Below are 21020 nucleotides of genomic sequence, written 5' to 3'. Positions count from 1 at the left end.
TCTGAACGAATTTTATATGTTTGTTGATGTTTCCGGTGTGTGGACGGTTGTTTCTTTGTTCCGAAACACATCCATTTAAAAAATGCTGTCTGGTGTTGATTAGAGAGAAAGTGCGTGAAATATTGTGCAAATTGGTAGACATGGGGTAATGGGGGCTGTTTCGAATTAAGTCTCGTTTTTTTAAACAAATATTAATTTTACTATCATGAGACATAATTAAGGGCTTGTATGAATTGAGCATCTTGCGTTTGTGACTCACTGAAACATAATGATTCATACCGAAGGAAACGATCCTGCTTGAGGGTAATTTTACAACCCCGAAAAGTCTTCTCCAAATCGCTGACTCAACCACTTCGCGATGAAGCATCCCCAAAGCGAATGGAACCTTTCTCAACGTGTTCCTCCGGGTCTGGTACCGTTCTGTCCCACTCCCGCCCCCCCCCCCCCCCCCCAAAATGGAACGTAAAGGAAATATAATCCTTTACCTCCCGAAAATCTCAACTCACAGCGCAAAGGAAAGCAAAAGAAACTTTCAACACGAAAATAACCGCAAACTACACCGAGACACAGAAAGACAAGAGATTTTGTTTTTTATTTCGCCGTCCGTTATTCTTTTGCTCCGTCAGTACCTTGGCTCCAGACCAGAGCAAAACCCGCTCACTATTGCGAAGAACGATCCCGGATACGATTTCTCTTTTTTTATTCGGTGCTTCGACCGTTTCCTTCGACACACCGGGAGCTTTCGAAGGTTTGTCTTGGACGGCCTGCTACAGCCTAGACGGCTTACCGAGAAGGATTAGCTTACGGATCTTCTCCGTGCTTTTTTTTTTTTTTTTTGGTTTCGCCGTTGTCACCTGGTCACAGGGCGGAAGCATTACAAGAACGGGGCGAAACGGGCTGCTAGGCTGCTATAAGGTAGGAAGAATCATCCGACAAAAGCAGGAGAATTGGAACGAAACAAAGGCGACGCACGTAATCGGATCGGCAGTCACGCGTGGCAGCAAAGCGACCTCGGCCACGACTGCGGAAGGATCGCACCCAACTTCACAACCCGGAATCCAGGTCAGCCCGGAATTGTGTGGGAGCTGTGAGGGACATTGAAGTGATCCTGGTCGGATTTGAATGGTGTTACTTTCGTTCTCTCTCTCTCTTTATTTCGCTGGGAACTTTCTCTCTCTTACGCTCCTTGCACTGTGGCACTGCGCTGACCCGTCCAAGTTCTTCAGTGCAGTTCGCTAATTTAATAAGTCCGAGGAAAAAGGCGAAGGGCGAAAAATCAATGCAAGCACAAAAGGGGCAGATTTTATATTAAAAACCATTGTAAATAGTTTCTTTAACTCAATGCTAATAGTTTTGCTGACGGACACCATTAAAAGTTCATTAATCAACAATTTGCCACACTTTATTTGTGCGATAGAATGCAACGGCTCGGCTCGAAGTGCCTGAAACGAAAGCTGCGACGCTAATGTCGTCGGTAAATCTTTCCGGTTTTTATTCATCGCTCCAGGTTCCGATTCCATGTTCCGCTCGGATGAATGTAATAGGAAATTCTACAACAAACCAGCTATAGGTGAAAGAAAGTACGTGTAGGCAGAAATACCGGCCCGAAAGGCAAGCTTGTTGCCGTGGCAGCCTGCTGTGCGCATTTGTCTCTTGGAGGGAGGCCATTAATTTTCGTTTAAGAGAAGTGTATGCAATATTCTATTAATAGGCGGGGAATGTTTTGTACGATCGAGAGGCTTTACTTAACCTTCACTTAAATCAAACTATAAAGAAATATCCAATACTTTATTTGTGAAGCTCACTTCTCTTCCAAGAACTGCTTTAAAATGAATTTCAAAACCTTTTCCACACCTACACTGGAAGCAATTCCCACAAAACCAGCCACAATCCCGCCCCAAAAATAAAGTAAACCCTTCGTAAATGGTCTCGTAAATGCTCTCGTTTTCATGTGAAGCTTTATGTTCCCCGAAACATTATTACCCTTCCCATTAGCATGAGAAGCGGCAGTATTAGCCCCGTGAGTGGGAGACCTCCCGGAAAGGAATCTCTTGCTATAAATCATTACCCCAAGCCATAATTTCACTTTCGTTGGTAAATAAAAATAAAAATAAACCTTTCTTTCTCATGGCAAGTTGGGTGAGTAAATATTTGTCCGGCAAGCAACAATGGCATCCATGTAACGTTTCATCTTGAATCTTCTAAATCTACAACAAGCTGTACAAGTAGTTGGTCCTCTTTCTCTCACTCTTCCCTTGTGTACAGAATAAATTAAACATTTCGCTTAATGTCACGTTAATTTGGTGGCCAGCGATCGAAAGGAAAAATTTCGCTTTTCACACCCGACACCCAACGATCGCTTAATTACGTCGGGATCGAAACCCGGAGTTGAAAGAGCGTGACCCGTGGCAAACAAAACAAGCCGCCCGTCGATGTGCATCCAACGACGACGACGAAGGCGAACAAACGGATTAAGCTCGTTCCTGTTTGTTAGCTCGTTAGGATTAGGAAGGGCTCGGGAAACACATTCCATCGATCGGTCCGGTAGGGCCAAACGTGCGGCAGAAGCTTGTTAACTGTTAATTAATGAAACCCACCATCAAATGGTGAATGCGCGCGAGGATCCCGGAGACTGCTCGGACACGATTCGACCGTTATCGTGATCGTCATTTGCACGACTTATGATTTCCCGGCCATCCCGACCGTGAGCCGTTTGGCTGATCGGAGCCATGACGAGATGTTGGAAGCAAGTCTCTTCCCTTGTTCCTTTGTTTTTTTTCTTCTGATTTTGCCCAATGAAGAACTGACAGCTGAAGAGCTTGCGTGTCAGAGTTCTTACTGTTGTCGCAAACTGTGCATACCCGGGAGAGAAAGGATTTGAGGTTTGATAAAAGAGATTCAACCGAAAAAAAGGATCACTTTCCTTCTCATACACCTTTCCTTCGCAGCAGTTCTTCGGGACGATGCATTCTGCCGACATTTCACTGTCATCGAGCGGGCGCGCACGGTGTGGTCGAGGTCAGCCCGGTGAAAGCGAAACGGCTACGAATCGCGCGCGTAGGTGGCACTGAATTTCGCCCCACGATGTCTGTCTGACCTTCCCGAAAACCCCTCGTCCGGCCGACCGTTCGCACACATGCCGCGCCGGGTTTCCGTTTGGGATTCCGTAAAGGGAAGGTAAACCGGTTCCCGCTAACCCGGGCCCGAAACCGGACTCGAGAGCTAAGGGATCCTGTAAGAGATCCGGATGGAAGACGACGACAACGGCACAGCATGTATTGGCAGTGGTACGAAATTAAGATAAGGTAGGGAAATGAAGGTGCGTACACACGCACACGCATATATGGAGAATGTCATCTGCCCGTATGTCCGGGTCCAGGTCTGGGCTAAGGAAGCAGAAGGCTTTGGACGAATACTATTAGATATCGATCTTCGGTGCCAAAAACGCACCAGCCGGCTCGTAATAGACGCAGCGTCGAGTCGGAGGTGTTTGTGTGAGAAGACCAACCTCCACCCGAACGGACGAGTGATGGTTGGGGAAAAAGGTGAAAGTTTTTCAAAGCGACAAAACACACCACACCAACAAAAAATCACCCAAAGCCACTTTGAACCTCAGCGCAACCCTGCAGTTTGTCTGAAAAAAGGTCTGTCACGGGAGGTTTCACTCGGCCGGATGATCGGGCCGGCCAACTCTCTTGGGGCAAATTGGTAGGAGTGTCCTCACTGTTCAGCAGCATCATTTCTTTCAATTTTTGAACTTTTTTGTAAAATATTCGTAAATAAAATATTTTTTCTTCGGGTGGTTTTCTTTTTTTTTTGAGGAAACAAACCACAACTTGATGGAAATTTATGGAAATCTTCCATTTACTGTTTCAATGCTCCGGTATACGAAACTCGGAATGTTTTTTTTTCTTCCATCAAACTTCATGAATAATAAATTTAATCACTTTACGAGCCACCGGGCCACCAGTTATGCCTGCTCTATCACACAAACACACCCGCCGATTATCTGGAAGCTTAGTGCTGTGCTTAGTGCTTTTAAGGCGCCAAATGTGGCTTCGCGATACGGCCCACAATCGAAAGGGTGGTAAAGTCCTGGGCTGCGGAAATCGCACCAACCGAGAGCCGAGCGCTAATGAATGCGCTTCGATCCATCTTTTCCACGCGCACGCGCTCTCGGTTTTAGCCGATGGAATTGCGTAAGCGCAAGCATTTCACCGGCTGTGGAACGGATCGCGAGGAAAATTGTGGGAGCGAGAGGCGATAAAAAGGGAAAACGCATCAAACGGTAGTGGCGCAAGAAATGGATCATCTGAAGCGTGTCCGAGTTTATTATTGGGAAGTTTGCGAGGGGGGGACCGACGCGTTTCGTTCTTCCCTTAGCCTGGTAGCCTTTGTTCGTGATGATTTTTTTTTCACTGCCGCTGTACGCACTGTTCCTGAGTTTCACTTTCGTGCGCAAGGTGTGAATTTGTTTGCAGATTTCGCGCTTCTTGCGCGTGTGTGTGAAAAGCGAGGAAGTGAACGAGAGTTACCAGGCCAGGAAGCCAGTAAGCTATTGTTGCGGAAATGTGACGTGGAATGAAGAACGGTACGGCCTCTTCCTGATTGGACGGGATTTCCGGAACGGGTGGAATTTCCGGAAGCGATTTATTTGCATAGCAACCCCCTTTTCGAGATGATATAATATAGGCTCAATCTTTATATGCAGAGCCATTGATGGCACATATCGGATTAATATTTATAGATTTAGAAACCTCCAATGCTTATCTCATAGAAAACTCCATCCATAGTGGAGACACTTTCTTTTGTGACCTTTAAACAAAAACCCCTGAGCAAGATAAGTTGCGCCATGTCGCTCCGGAAGCAGATGACATCCCATCCAATTCGCACATTAGATAACAATCGTAGCAAGCGGTGGTGAAAATAGCAACGGTATGACATTTGATGCGGAACCATTTCGTTTGCTTCTCCCTCTCCAAAACCTGTTCTTTGCCCCGACTCGGCTCGGAACGGAAATATGTAAATTCTTCAACGCATCCGTTCGCAGCAAATCATGTTCCCGTAGGGGTAGAAATTTTTCTTCACCAACTCATGGTCTCCGGCTCTCTCACACACACACACATCTTCATGGTGCACGGAAACGGACTAACAGATGACTTTTTAATTCTGTCTGGACACTTTCGCTAGTGACTGGCGGGCAAATCAATCGGAAAACGGCATAACAGACGGGACCTATCTCCATGGTTCAGCCTTCAGCGCTCCGCAACCTTCCGGAAGAAGAGACAACGCGGTATGAGATAATTAATTTTCCCTCCCGTCTGATTTGCTACTGCCGAAGCCTCACGGGGGAGGGCCGTGTTCTCGCTCGCGGGTGGAAATTTGATACGGAAAAGTATGGGCACACGGAAGCCGTTGGCGTTTCCACGGTCGAAGAAAACGCTTCCAGAAGGCTCTTTTGCCATCTCTTTTTTCTCCATTCAAACAGCTGGCTTGGCGCACACGAGTGAACAGTGCAGCACAACAACAACAACAACAAAAACCCTAGGTGTTAGATAATGAATCAGCGCCAAAAGCCAAATGCCGCTACAGATGCGCAGCGCCAGTTAATTAAGAAAGAAAGTTTCACTTTTGGGTGTCTGGGGGGAGGGAGAGCGGTCGGGGCCAGCAGGAGGTAGGGTGAAAAGCGTTTCCAGTTCGCGGGCAGCCTTATTAACATCTTTTTTTCATCTCTGTTGCTGGTGTTTGCTGTGGCTGGTGTGCTCGGCAGCATTAGCGATATTATGTTAACTTTGGGAGCTCATATCTATGTGTTTGAGTGTGTGAGTGCGTTATTGCGTTGGGTGCTTACGGGCTGGCGCATATTGCGCAACGAATCGGTTTTTCTGCTTTGGAAAAGAGTTTCACTTTGACTGATTTAAGATTTTCGCCGCTTTAATTTTTGTACGATTCGAAAACGGTTTGGGGATTGAATGTTTGTTAGTTGGAAAATTTGAAAATTTTGAATACTGATTACGGCCACGCCAAGTGGACTTTTGATTGGTTGTTGAATTAAGCGGAGCGTTTTATTACATCACTCTACTTTTCTGTGGGATAGGGTAAACCTAAAAGCTTTCCATCCATGAAGCTTTCCCGATGAGGAAATGGTGAAAGAAAAAGACATCCGAGTCTGATAGTCTCCACCCACTCCCAGAAAGCTATCGCACACTGCGCAGAATCGTTGTGACGGTGAATTTTCCTCAACATACTCGGCAGCACAAAAAAAACAACAGCTCGTCGACGGAAGTCGGAATCGCAGGAAGGTTTTCCACCCGACCGAAGGCCACAAAACGGCAAGATCACTCTGGGAAAACTCTCCCCCCTCGCCTGTGTGTGTGTGTGGGTGCACGCCACAAAGAAACAATAAAACAGCACGCTCACATCACAGCCGGAGAGGTTTTGGGCCCCGATAAACAAAAGACTTCAATGCGCCCGGCATGCACGAACTCACTTTTCTGTCAAACTCACCACCCTCACGGTGATGAATGTTGACGAGTGTGCGTTGCCCGTCCGCACAATGGAAATATAAATTGTCCTCCAAACCCTTCCTCGCACCTCGCCTTCACCTAGCAGCTCTTCCCAATCTCAGCCACACTCTTGATTGGCGGAAGGAAAAATCTATGTACACAAGCGCTCACCTTTGACAGGCGCTTTTCCTTTTCGGAGGCCCGAAGGGATTAACATACGTCGGCCGTCAGCCACACTGAGGGCGGCTAATTGTGCGGAAAAGGAATCTAGTTTAATCCCACCGCACACTGTGCCGATCTGCTGGCGTCTCGCGCTGGCAGGTTCCATCCAGAATGAGTGGAATTTCACTTTTCCGTCTGAGCGTGCGCTGCGTCATGAAGGCTGAAAGCCACGGCGGCGGAACCTTTTTGCCTTCGGTCTGTCGGTGAGAAGGACGGAGCAGCAGTTAAATGCATTTTTGTCAACGTCAACAACAACGTGACAACCGGTGGAAGTGTGGTCAACCGTGGATAAGGAGGATGGAAAATCAAATCTCAAACGGTTTAAGGCCCGTGGTTCCGGATTTCAGCCTTAATCCCGGTGTCAGGTTTAACACATTGAACCACTTCACCGCTTGTGCGTCGACAGTATTTTTGAGTGACAGCTGTGCGATGTGTGAATATGAAGCTTTTAACAGTGTGCGGACAACAAAGTTTAGGATCTAGCTTTAAACAATTACTATGAGCTGCTTGTGCTTGATTGCGGCTTATTCCACCTGAATTGACTTTTTGTTATATTCTCTCTAACCCTCCAGAGTCAGAGTGTAGTGCGAGGGCAAAAGTGTAATTGCTCAATCAACGTTATTCGATTTACGAACCTCCTCTGGCAGTCAATTACGGTCGTAATATTCGAGGACATAAACCATGATTAATATTAGCCTTTTTACTGGCTAGCTCAACGTTTCAACGATAGCTTTGCCCAACTTTCAATATCATAAGGTAATAAAAAAATCCTCAACTTTGAGCCTTCAGCCCTCGGTTCGATTTAAAAGCTTCCAATGATCGCTATGAATGAAAAAACAAAATTACCCTGCACCGAGCAATCGACGGTTGCATTACGCAACACTTGAAGCATAACTAGTCCAGCCGCACTAATCTACTTCTTTGCCCGACTAACAATTTCCTACATCTCAATTTCCTTCGGTTGGCCGAGCTTCCGTTTCACCGACGACGCACCAACCACGATTCCTCAAGCAAACATTCCACACGCCATCGGCACGAACCGTTGGAAGTTTCCAAGCCAAGAGACAGGGTGGGTAGATACATATGGGAGAAATTTCTTCCCCACCTCCCTCTCCCTCCACCCCTTCCAAAGCGCCTTACATAACGCACGTAACGCACCTATCCGTCACGATCGACTATGCACACCATCGGACACCGATCGATCCGCCCTATCATCGATCGCTACACTGTGGGCCTGAAAGGCACACACCAGCGGACACATGATCGAATGCATGTTGATATGTGCACACGTCGACAATCAGTCTATGTATGGGTGTGGGAAGACGTATAGCGAAGAAAAACAAAAGCACTCTCGCTTTCTTTGCTTGCGCGAAAGTAGTGCGGCCGTGTCGCGTCGGTAAAAGTAGGTTCGATCGCAGCCCTCGACTCGACTCGATCGGTCGTACCGTGAAAGGTGAGAAGTGCTGCGAATAAGAAATGTTACATGCGAAGCACGAAAAAGTTGCTGGACAGAACTCCGGTCCAAGTTGCTTCCGGTGGTCACGTAGTCCACGTGGGGAAATAACACACACACACAGACAAGCTCTCCTCTCCCGAAAAAAGGTTGCGAATTGGGAAAGGTCCTGTGGTGGGCTAAAAATAAATCATCCAAAACGGGTCTCTCGGTCGGGATGCAAAATGGCGCTGCTGGTAGTTGAAAGTTTGAAAGTAGCTCAGGCTAAAACAAAGCAATGGTGAAGAATAAAATTGTAAGCGGAGTTGCTACCGCTGAAGTTACTCGTCGACGAACTCGCAAAAGATCGCCATCACGGTGCCACCATCACCTGATGACATTTCCTTTGCTGCACACGTTTACCTCTCTGGCATGGGGAGGAATACAATCGGGCTTGGATTGCTTGTGGTCACCAGCATTTCGAAGCGAAACTTCAGGCTAGCCTGCAATCGCCGTGCATTCATTCGCTTTTGATTCGTGTTTTAAGCGCAAGAGCGATGCATTCTGTGGTTTTGTCGGTTAAGGCTCGCTTGATTCACGGCTTCGGGAAGGACAAAGAGAACTAGGAAGTGAAGTCAATCGTGCTTCAATGAAACAACAAAATCAGATGCAGCAGTTTATCTTCGTAAAATCAAGAAGAATTTAAAGACAATTTAAAGGAAAAGTCAAACAAGTCTAGTAAAAGACTTTCACTGCCCAATACCCAAGTAAAGTTGAACCACTTTCATACCGAAATCTCATTTCGATAAGCAAAATCTAACGAACGACAAGCTATTGCATCAAAGTTGCATCATAAAAACAAATCATCCCCGATACGCAACACCGTATGACGTTGGCGGTTTGTGACGACACTCTAGAAAAGTGGCCGTTAGTCATCAGCCCGCCGGCCGCTTCTTTATGGCCGGACACGGAACGTACGGGCGGGCTATTATTAGCATTCGCTAACATTTGCCGCAGGGGAAAGTTTTCCGTTAATTTAATCGGAACGATTTTTGGTTTCCTTTTAGCTTCCTCTCTCTCTCTCTCTATCCGTGCGCGTTGTGCGAATCGATTCACGAAGAAATGTGATGAAATTTGTGTAACCAGAAATTTTTTGAAAAACCCCAAATACTTTCTCTACGACATAGTAGAAAGTGTACTAAAACTACAAAATTTAAAACACATTTTGATGATAGCGTTTTTTTGTCTGATTTTGATTGTAAAATGCCTTCGTTTATCTTCACGCGGAACTCACGGCACGCTTGTTCATTTCAAATTTGAAACTGATGTGTTATTTATTCAGATGGATTCCCCATCCGCTCTCTCTGTGTGTGTGTGTTTCGTTGATTACATTTGTTTGATAAAGCGATTGACGGTCCTATGAGCGAGCAGTCGTTGCATTCCTGGAAGGCATGCAATCTAGATACCGTGCATGACAACTCATTAAAAAGCGATCAGCAACGAAAACCCAAAGCGGCAAGATTTTCCCGCTGTCAGTAAACAATATCCCTCGATCGAAGAGTAGATGAGTAGGAAAAAGCCCTTTCTCGGTTCAAAATTACAGCCCGCCAATAATCAATCCCACGATGTTGATGAATTTTCGTCCAACCTCATCCGGCAAACAATGGTTCGCTTTTTCGTTTCGGCTTGCAATCGCGATACACGACCATCGTCACGTCATCGGTGCGCGGTGCATGTTTTCGGTGAATGCTCATCACGATCCACGGCTGCAACCCGCGTTACCCCCGTGCGTTAGTTTTGGGCCTGCCGAAAGACGGAGTTTTCTGTGCAACTCGATCGCTGAATCGGTAGATCGTGCTGTGAATCTTCCTTCCCTGCCATAGAAGGCGGATTGGAATCTTGGATTGGTAGGTTTCCTGCAGCGAACCTCCATCGTGTGCAAATTTTCATTCCCCACCAGCAAGCTCAGAGAAATGTCGAAGCTCAAGTGAGGAAGCTGCTGCATAAAAAGGAATGTAAACTAAACCAATGCAAACCCACTTCCCGGACGATAATCGGAGGAAGTGGTAGAATCGTTCAAACGAAATTGAAACCCACCATCATCATCATCGGTCGTTCGGTCGTCTTCCCGGTGGGAAAGAAAAGGGCTTCCCAACACCCGGAATGGTACGTTCGTTACCGTACTGCTTTGTGGCGTAACGGACCGGGTAACCGGGGCTAGGAAATTGCCGCAACCGCAACGTAGCAGCCAACATTACTTCCCCCGTTTTCAAGATCGTCGGTAGAAAGAGCCGATGGAAAACAAAACGAAAGACTTCAACAGCGACGAACCCACCAGCCTTCCGGCGACTGTGAAAGGAAAGGATGGCATACCGTCACCGCATAAAGATGATTGAGCTTGATAAAATGTAATCGGTTAAATGCTGCAAGACTATCGAAGCTAGCTACACATTCTTACTTTCATTGCTATAAATTCGTTTGTCTAGCAGCGGTTTCGTGCCGAACGATTTAAAGCAAATGCAAATGCTGCTGAACTTTGTTTGTTATTTAGCTGTTGTGCTCTCTTTTTGCTGCGTGCTTTTATTGCGAGAACTGTCTGCATCGTTCATGTTGTGATGGGAGTTAGAACGAGCTGGAGTTAAGCTCACATACAGCACGTACTGTCGTCGTGCGAGAAAACCAAACGAGCAAGCGAGTTGGTTACGGGTTTTTTTATTTGCTTGCTGGATTTTCATTCGTGTGTTCATTCTTGAAGGATATTTTAAATGTAGTAGACTTCTCCAACACGTCCTGGGAAAACTTCACGCACGTAAAGGTTAAGGTAGTGTCCGAGTCGTCTACGGCACGGTAAGGCACGTTCCGCATGCTTCGTTCTTTATTAGGTTTATGCTACTTTTTTTTGCGTTGAAGACGTGTATGTCCCTGTCAACTGTTTGAATATCAAGACTGATTTATTTTTCAGAAGAACGAGTTCTGGAGCGCTTCTTGACCCTTATTGGAGAACTCGTCAAGACTTATTGCTTTTCAAGAAAGACAATTTTCAAATGATTCTTGTGAAGGATAAGAAGAGCTTCAAGAAGGGCCATAAAAACAATAGTTGAGATATTTAAAATAGTAAGCGGGGAGAGATGACAGCAATTATTATTAATCAGAGACTTCTTGTGCTTATCTTGCCCAGATTATAATTTTCCATTAATATTTTGAAATCGTTTGTTGCTGTTTAAAATTATATTACTCTTTCTTCCTTTTATCTCCCAAGTTTAAGAAGCTTTTTTTTCAACCGATTGTTAAGCTAGATAACCAACAAACAAGCAAAAAACTGTCACCTTTCACCGTGCGCCCGCCAAATTCAGCGTTTGTTTGGTTGTTTTTGCGTCTGTGTGGCTGTATGTTTACCCGCTGAAGGGAACAACGATTTGGTAAAACAACCTCAAACGCGACTCAAAAACAAGCAAACAACGAGCCGCACACCGCAAACACCGTGTCCGTGCCGTCTAACCCGTCCGTAGGCACCGTTTGGTGATGTAACGGAAAAAGGAACAGCACCACCAACACTAAACCGTCAAAACGGAGGACAAGGTAACGTCGGGGACGGGTGAACGTGGCGCGGGGTGAGTGAAAAAATGCTCATTTCCTCCAGCCATGAAGGAAGCGGATGGAGAGCGCGTTTGGCGGGCAAAGGCATGCCAGCGGCTGTTTGCGCGGTGGACAAAACCACGGTGCAGGCGCATTTCCATGCGTCCATTCCCTAAAGACCCGTTTTTTTTTTTGTTGCTGTTGCTCTGGTGGTCGTGGTGGGGTTGGCCATTTTTTTGTTTTGCTCCACCACAACCATACACCGTTGGCAATCGAGCTAATGTGGTGCGTGCATGCGTGCAGAGTTAAAGCAAAGCAGCAGCAACCGGCAACCGTACTCGGCTAACAGACACGAACGCAGCTCAACAAAAACAATGCACTCCTCCACTCAAAGGTTCCGCTCGTGGGGTTTTCTTATGCACAGAGTGCATGCCGGGTTTTTTTCCCCTTCAGACGCACTCACTCGTCTTCCGATGCAAACTCCAAGAAGGTAGGAAGTACACTACAACAACACAAAAAGCCCTTTCAGGAAAAAAAACATACGCGCGCGCACAAGCTTAAAGCTGTGTGAATAATGAGTAAGGAAATACAAAAGCTTCAGGAAATTATCTTTTTCACCAGCAGCTTTAACCAATACAGCAACAGCTGGTTTTTTTCTGTGCATTTAAAAGAAATTATGGAAACGTGGAAAAATCTCCCATCAAACAAGGCTTAGTGGACGCGAGCGGGTGGGAGAGTTTTCCATCGGAAGCGCGCTTGGGAAGACTTTGGCTCTGGCTGCTTAACTTTACACCAACTATGGCTGTTAAATCGTCGTTGTCGCGTCCATCGTTCATCCAATCGACAACTTGGACACTCTATTTTCCAAAGCGTCTGTTGCCTGTTGTTAACTTGCATTTCCATTCGCTTTCCGCGCGAGACAGCGTTTTGGGAGTGCATTTGTGACGCACTGTGCACCAATACACGCGCGTACCAAAGGTAGCAGCAGCGGGCAGCAGTGATGTTAATAGGAAATGGTAATTACACGATGCACCGTTTGCTATTTAACGAGCCACCACCAATTTGTCCAGCAGCGAGCCACAAGCACACACAATGCAGAATAGCGCGAGAGAGAGCAAAAAATAATAGACTTGCGTTGGCGATGCACTTATCTGCTGCAGTTCTGAATAACTAAACATGTGCTATTTTAGCGCTCGCTTTATGTGTGTGCGTGTGTGTATGTGCGAGAATGTCATTTGCTTGGCGGTTTAATCCGCCACTAAACAAACCATTACACACCGGTGACACTTTTGAGTATGAAAATAATTTATTGTTATAGCTAACCCCCGGTGGTCGGGGGTGGTTTTAACAAATGAGATTAATAATTTATCACATGCAGCAAGAGGAAGAGAACAGAGAGGGAGAGGAAAAATTATGAAATTCAAAACACAAACCACCTCCCTTGCCACGTTCCCTCCTCCTTCCCGTACAATAATTTATGCCAAAAGTCGCACAGTCTCGTCATTCGCCTATGATCGGAAATTAATAATCACACTCAGCCGTACGAAAGCGAGCGGTGCAGGGAAAGGTGAAGAATTTCGTCGGGGAACAGGAACAAAAAAACCATCGTCCCAAAATCGAAAAAAAGAAGCTAAGCAGGTGGACCTCCTTTCCGAGCGCAGTGATTGAAGCACTTTTGCACATTGTTTATTATGCAGCACGGTGCATAACAGCCACACAGCCGGGCCGAGCGAGGACGGGCCGGGGTGCGTGTTTTGTCTGCCACCATAGTGGACCGATTTACGTGACTAATGCGTTGTGCTCGTGGTCTTCCTTTTTGGAATGGAATCGCCGAGCGATTTGTAATGCGAGAGGGAAAGGAAAAGGAAATTTCGAACAATCCAACCACGTGGTGTTGGTGATGGTGATGAAATTGACGATGCGTCACTGGGGTATATGGGGTGGCCTAAATTTTATGTTGGAGCGGTTTCAAGCTAGAAGTGAATTTTCTGAGGGTGTCTGTAAATTACATAAAATACTCCATAAACTTATTAGGTCGAAGATTTTTCAGTAGGCAACTAAATGAAAATTCTTCAGCAAATGTTCCAAAGACGTACTAGAAAAATGCCAGCATTTTATGACAGATGACTTCTCCAGTACATGAAGTCCTATCAATCAAAGACAAATAATTAGAGAAATTGCTAAAAGTGGATGCTTGTCAGACGCATCTACAACAACGCTATTGATGAAAAAAGATAGATACTGGGTACCTTCGGAGTTGAAGCCAAAAGACATTGAACGACGATACTTCAAGCAGAATGCTCGACGCAGAACGCCTTCAGTGGAAGGATTCAGAGGAATAGTCTTGATTTGTTATTGGTTTCTAAAGTATAGCATTGATTTTGGGTCCGGAACTCTTATATTATCAAAAGAATAAGACTTCGCATCAAAGACAATAGGTTGATAAAGGCCATCCAGCAATTCTTCAGAATAATATCTCCAATGCCAATCCTAGAAATTTACTAAAAGGTCCTATATGTTGTAAAAATTTCATCATATTTGCTGTTATTAAAAGAAGACTTGCTTCAGTATTTGCATTACCCAAATAAATCCATTAAACGCAATCGTGTTTATGCATTCGCCATAAAAAGGGGCTTTGCTTTCCTATCATTGGACCGACAATTATTTATAGCCTTCGCTAAATTGATCCCTAGCAGCGTCCTTCCCATCACGTTCACGCTTCTCAATCCCAGCCATACGCTCTAGCTTCACCTGCACTTTGTTGCAGCATCGGTCGCGAATTATGTACTCTCCACGCCATAAAGACTAAACGCCCCAAACGAACCAACCCAACATACCCAACCACGTGGCAAAACGATCGTGATCACACCCCGTCGCCGACCAGCGCCAGCGGTGTGCACTATGGTACAAAAGCGCAAATCAGGGAAACTTTCTCCCATCAATAATCCATAACCTTACGGGGATTCGTTCGATTCGCGGTACCGCCGCATCTTCCGGGAGATTCGATTCTCGCAAACCACCTTGCCACGATGACAACCATATCCCTCACCTTTCGGAGACCGAGTTCGCCCCCAAATGTCGGCAGTGCATTATGGGAATTTTATTTCCCTTACTGGCTGGCTTCAACCAAAACCAACTGCCAGGTAGCGGGAGGTATCCCCTCTCGCGCGGAAGGAAAGATCGAAGGTCATTGCGATCGTTCGATTTTCGTATTGCTTTCTTCGGTTTGTTTCTCGCCCGCCCGATTACACGGCGCACACTTTCCATTGGAAACCTCGGCCCGTCGCCTAAAGCTGTCAACGGTGGGTTTGACATTTCGGATTAATTTCCATCGCCATGCTCCAACCGTACGTTGGTGGAAAAAGCTTATCTGTTTTATCATCCGTGTTGGTTGGGAAAGGAGAGTCAAAAACAAAACACACACACAGACAAATGGACGAAAAACAGCTGATTGTGGTGTGGGCCCGAATGCTAGTGAGAGTGCATTTTTGGTCATTTCCTACAAAGAAATGTAGGGGCGAGTAGGAAGTACGGAACGTAAATCTCGCTTAACGCAGCATCACTTGGAAGAGCTGGAGAAGGTGTGGAGAAGCACACACAAAAAACGGTTTCACTTTCTAGCATTTTTAATTCAAACATTAATTAGCTCGCACCGAAAATGGATTCCACACAAAAGCGCCCGGGCTTACCCCCCCCCCCCCCCCTCCGTCCGAGCGGCTGCTGCTGCTTCATAGTAGAAACATGGGTTGAGACAACAGCAAAAAAAGTGCGTAAACGAAAATTCAAATCCTAAAAACTCCACCAAGACCACCGGAAGAAGTGCAGATCAGCGGGAAGTGCGTGTGGAAGGAAGCGAAGTAACACGCGCACAGACACACAAAAGCGGCCCAATTGAAAGCTCCACTGAAACAGCTCCAAAGAGAGAAAGAGAGAAAGAGAGCTAACCTTTCTATCCAACGCCAACGACGCAGTGCGTGCCACAAAATTCACGCACCGTACGCACCAGACGCGAAAGGTTGGTAGTTCCCAAAAAAATAAAAAAACGATCAACCAAAAGACTTTCCTCTCCGGTGCGGCTTCATCATGCGTATACGCACGCGTTTATGCGGTCGCGAAACGGAAAGGAAAGAAATGGCGCACCACCAACAGCACCATCGCCATCGCCAGACCTCGGCAGACCACGGGAGGAAGCGATTCGAAATCGTTCAACGGTGCGTAAAACTGGTTTTTTGGGGAGAGTTTAATCTCTGGCAGCGAGCGAGTGTCGGATAGGGAAGTGATGAATAACAAATAATAAAAGTAACAACGATTCACATATATATAAAGCAACAACCACAACACACACACACGCACGCAAAATTGGAAAATAAAGAAAAAAGGAGCAATCAAGCCATGTCTGGTCGCGGGAAGTCCTCGCGAGACCCCCGAGTGGGTGGAATGAAAGTGAGAAGGATTGGTGGTGCGGTGGGACACACCGACACCGGCCAGCATCAGCTTCAGTGTGGGAGAAGAAGCCTCCAAGTAATAACATTTTATCAACAAGCTGTAGTAAGAAGAGCATAAAACTCTAGCACCGGATTAAAAGGCTCGCGCAAGAAGAAAACCGGGCCTTTCCAAGCGGAACTCCAAGGGGAGTCTCCCCAAACGCTGCCGATATCCTTCGGTTTGGAGCTCCGAACACTCGCCGCAGCTATGCCTCCGAACGGTCTCTTTAACTCTAAATGAAAGTAAACATATAAACAGATGGCTAAAAATAGCCCCAACTTATGGAAATTCAAAAAGTCAAACTTTTGTGGCCCGAAGATGTTTGTAGAAACTGTCACCCGTTCGGACCCTTGGTCAATGTCGCAGAAAGTAAAAGTAAGGCCCTACCCTTCCGCGAGCCGAGATGCAGCCGTCGAACGCACCCTCGGCACCACGACTCCGAAAAGGTGTCGGTTGAAGCATGATGGTTGGCCAAAAAAAAACCCGTTCGCCCGGAAAACTGGCGCGAGAAATGGTCGCTCTTGGGGTGCGTATTTATTACTCACGCACACTATTACCCCGCGTGGATATTCGATTGGGTCAAGATGCTGTTTGTTGGTGTCTTTTTTTTTTCGGGACCAGATCAACCCCGTCATCACGATCACTTCGCGACGCGGAAGCGAAATGAAATGGAAAGTTTATGTTCATTCCACACCCAACCGCTTCTCTTGGGCGTTCCAAGTGGGCTTGATGACTACCGTTCACTGCATGGTGTGTGTGTGTGTGTGTTAGTGCTTAGATCTGTTTCTCGGTTCATTTTCGGCAACGTCACTCAAGGTATCCCTTAGGGCAAAGTCGTTTCACGATCGGACTGCAGCACGATAATACAGCATACAGCGACCGCGACTGTTGCTCAATACGTCCCGAAAATCGACGGGACTGGGTAGAAGAGATTTGCGAAAGGAGTATGCAAAGACCGATTAACGATCGTCTACAGAGGGAAACACATTCCGATACCAGTTACTGATGTTGTAGCATTTCCACCAGACCTCATCAAGGATTATGATTAATGAGTAGGGAACTGAAAAACTTGAATCTGAGACACCAGAGCATCAGAGATGTGGAATTCTTGAACAATTATTTGTTGGGTTAAAACTCGTCCAATGCAAGGAATTCTAGACATAGCGCTTGTAGACAAGCACCTTCTTCTTCAAGGATCTCTTGATCCTCGCACTAGAAGACCCGTCTGCAACTAGAACGAACACATTACCGTTTAGATACGCGTGATGTCTCCACAGCTGCTGCACCTGGTACTGCGTGATGGAGTTGTTGTTGTTGTTACCGTTACTATTGCTGTTGTTGTTCAGATTAATCGTATTGTTGTTGTTGTTATTGTTGTTCGCTCCATTGTTATTGTTGTTGCTGGTATTTTGGTGGATGGCCTGCAGTAGCTGTGACGTTGGAGGTAAGTTTTGGGTGCCTCCGTGATGGATACCGGTCAGCCCGTTCGCTCCCGGAGTGTTGCTCGTTAGCAAGTTTTGATGTGTCTGTTGCTGCTGTTGGTGCTGCTGCTGTTGGTGTTGCGGCTGCTGCTGCTGCTGCTGCTGCTGCTGTGGATTGCCGCCCATGCCAAGTCCACCAACGTTGGTGAGATGTTGGAGATTGTGGACGACCTGCTGCAGTGGCATACCGATCGGCAGGATGCTGGGCGGTGGCATCGGTCCTAGCAGCTGACTGTGTACACCATTGTTCCCGGGTCCCATACCGTTGTGGCCACCGCCAGGTCCACCGCCACCGGCAACACCGGCCGGACCATTACCGTTCGGACCGTTCGAGAGGATCTGGATGTGGGGCGATGGTGATGGCGTGGGAGGGCCGATGTTCATAGTAGACACCGGCGGTAGGGGTTGAAATTCCATATTCATTGTTAATTACGAATTGGGGCGACGCTTCAACCGAGTAATTTAAATGAGAAGCGATTTTTTTGTTTGCACTCAAAAGATGATCGCACTCATGTATTCCTTAACGAAACCGAGAATTATTCACTCTTGCATAAACGACACTCACTAGCACTCCGTTAGTCAACACTCGATATTACTACTGCTCTTGCTTTATCTCGATTGCTTTTTCTTCAGACCCACAACACACTTTTCCACAACGAGACTGATCTGACATCCACTTTGGGCACAATTTTCTTCGATTCCACTACAGCAAACATACACCGGAGCACTGCATCATGATAAGTATTTGCATACGTCGCGTCTAATTCCTGATATTTCCTTTGCCGTGCCAACTCACGCCATGTTAATTAGTAAGCTTGACGCTATACTGCACTATCGTTAGCGGTAGACGGTAGACGAGAGGATGCCGACTACAACCGAATCACCCACTCACTGACAAACACACACACACACTCACGTGGACACATGCACAAACACGAACTAGAGTACTAGTCGTCCGGTGAATACTGAATATGGCGGCGGGCGGTCTACTTCTAGGGTTATAATGGGGAAGAAGGAAGATAAAGCTAATCAAGTAACGAGTTGACGATTCTGATGCAGCAGATCATGCAGCGAATGGTAGGCAGTTGTGTGTAACCGCAACGTCGGGACCGGTCGGCACCACGAGCAGAGACATCGGAGCACGACGCACAAGGGATGTTAGATCCCTTGCCGGAACAGCGACACCACCAACCTCATCCAATCCGTTGTCCACCACGAAACCCAGCCAAGGAACGGGTTCCCGGTACTTCCGAAGTCCCGAGCTACACTGGCGAACGGGCGGGTCGAGCAGCTAGAACGCTAGAATTCACCCGAGAGCTTCCGATGTGGAAGAGAGTATACTACACGACCGCGCGCACTGGAACAAGCTTGACTACTTCTTCTCCAAAGCGTTCCTAGCTTTCCAGGCTAGGCAGGTAGCGTCGGTGTGTACTATTTTGTTTCTACCACCACCACACGCCACACTCGCGGTCACTTCCGTACCCCCAGATGTAGCCGCGTATGCAAATGTGCCCGCGCCGGTGCTGACCTTGTACGTGCTACACCATGCGTTGCGGGTCGCACTCTTCGCACTGTATTGTTGCGCTCTCTCTATTCAAATCCCGGCCGCGGCGGAATGGTCGGCAGCGGTGTGTGTTCTAATGCACAACAGCGAAAAAAAAAAACAAACCCCCTTAGAACAGACTAACACTCGTGCACACGGGTGCAGCCGATGCACACGCACGTGAAGCGCACGAAACTTGCCCGGACACCGGTGGCGAAACTTGCGAACTAGTGGACGTACAGTCAGACACTGATCGGATACGTACGCGAGTTGGTAAGTGCGCGCGCGAACCAGCCGGGAACACCGGGAACACGGTCTCGGGAATCGGTACACCCATACACAGAGCTAGAACAGCTTCCCACGGGACGGGTTTCGCGTAGTGACACTAGTTCTAGTATACTTGGTAGTGTGCTCGGTGTGTAGTGCCACTTGTGGACGTTTTGGTGTGTCGAGATCCAATCACTTCAATCACCCAGCTGCCCAGTTCGCCTGGAGATACTCTCCAACCACTCCAGAATTTATGATTATTCGTCACTCGTTATGTCTAACAGCTCCCGACTGTGTCTTCACCCTCCCTGAGGAGATCTGAGGTACTCTAGCAGATTAGCACACTACTCTGCCGCTTGCGGACACTTTATCACAGCTTTAGAACGTACAAGAACCAGGACTCCCGGGTCCCCCTGATTTTGGGCAGGGTGCCACGACTGGCTGGCGGCAGCAAAAGCGGCGACGGTGGCGGACGGCACACACAGGGACAGCTGCTCGGTACAGCACACAGGCCAAAACGCACGGGGACAACAAAACCACGGAACGTCAGTACGCGATCGCGCACGATCGACCTCGGAACGTAGAGTAAGCCCAGCGTACCCAGCGTCAGGCTCACAAACGCCACACCACGCTCCCAAAACCCGGTAGGGGTTGGGTTCGGGTTTCGGGGTTGGTCGCGAATCCCCCGCCAAAAAAAAAAACCCGATCCAGGCACCCTCACCAGCAAACCATTCCTTCCCCCGCAGACACTCTCACTCTCCGTGCCCGATCACTTTCACTCTTGCGCGCGTGCAGACGACGCCGCCGATGTCCAAACCTCACGGGCAGATGGCACTACCGAGCTCTATCGCTCGCTCGCTCTCGCTCTCTCTCGCTCTGTAACTTCCCGTTGGCGGTGGGGACTTCTTCGTGTACGGTCTGGCCGAGGCTTTGCACAACCCCTTTCACTGCCATGCGGAAGTCATGCACGCATACAAGCGAGAAACCCGAACCGAGTGAAAGTAGCGCCGTGTGGTTCCGCGTGTGCGCCAGAGTGAGCACCCAGGGTACTCGGCGTGCCTCCATGCTTCTCGCTCGCTCATCGGTTGCGCTGCACGCTTTCGCAATATTTTCCGCGTCGGGATCACCAGATTTGGAGCCCTCCGCACTGTATGGAGGGAGCCCATTAACACACACACACACACTCTGACGGTAAACTCAGTCGTAAAATCAGTTCCTCAGTGCTCAGGTAGATGCTGCCGTGAGATAAACACGAGCTTTTTGCCAAACACAAGACACACCGAAAAAAAAACCCATCCGAAACGAACCAATCCTTCTCTTTCTTCTGCTCCAACTCAAGCATAAAGCATAAAGTCACAATTTGAAATAGTGATCGAGGAGGGTGGTGGGGTGGTGGGCAGGGCGGGTGCTGAGAAGGAGGCGAAAGAGAGGCGAAACACTTTTACTTTCTTTGTACCGATCGTCGTTCCCTTTCTGGCGTTCGTACGCTCGCTGGGCTTCTTACCTTT

At 47.5% G+C, this 21020-nt stretch overlaps 1 protein-coding gene across 13 annotated transcripts in view; it reads right to left on the bottom strand.

The window, feature by feature from the left end:
- Positions 1–21020, bottom strand: part of LOC118509539 (thyrotroph embryonic factor) — a 158757-nt gene that overhangs the window by 22740 nt on the left and 114997 nt on the right. Inside the window, exons 1-2 of one of the 13 annotated variants that reach the window (XM_036050277.1) lie at positions 18895–20322; positions 17471–18694 (exon numbers count right to left, since the gene is read on the bottom strand). The exons of 8 other annotated variants lie outside the window; for them this stretch is intronic. In XM_036050277.1, the coding sequence (XP_035906170.1) occupies positions 17471–18125 (655 nt within the window). In that variant the 5' untranslated portion in view covers positions 18126–18694; positions 18895–20322. Of the gene's footprint in view, positions 1–17470; positions 20820–21020 lie in introns of those variants that run through there. 4 more of the 13 variants (XM_036050278.1, XM_036050279.1, XM_036050281.1 and 1 more) reach the window with 4 other exon arrangements.

This window comes from Anopheles stephensi, chromosome 3 (assembly GCF_013141755.1).
Source record: "Anopheles stephensi strain Indian chromosome 3, UCI_ANSTEP_V1.0, whole genome shotgun sequence".
Lineage (NCBI taxonomy): Eukaryota > Metazoa > Arthropoda > Insecta > Diptera > Culicidae > Anopheles > Anopheles stephensi.
Note: the sequence above shows the minus strand (reverse complement) of the source record. Positions and strands in the feature narration are given on the sequence as shown.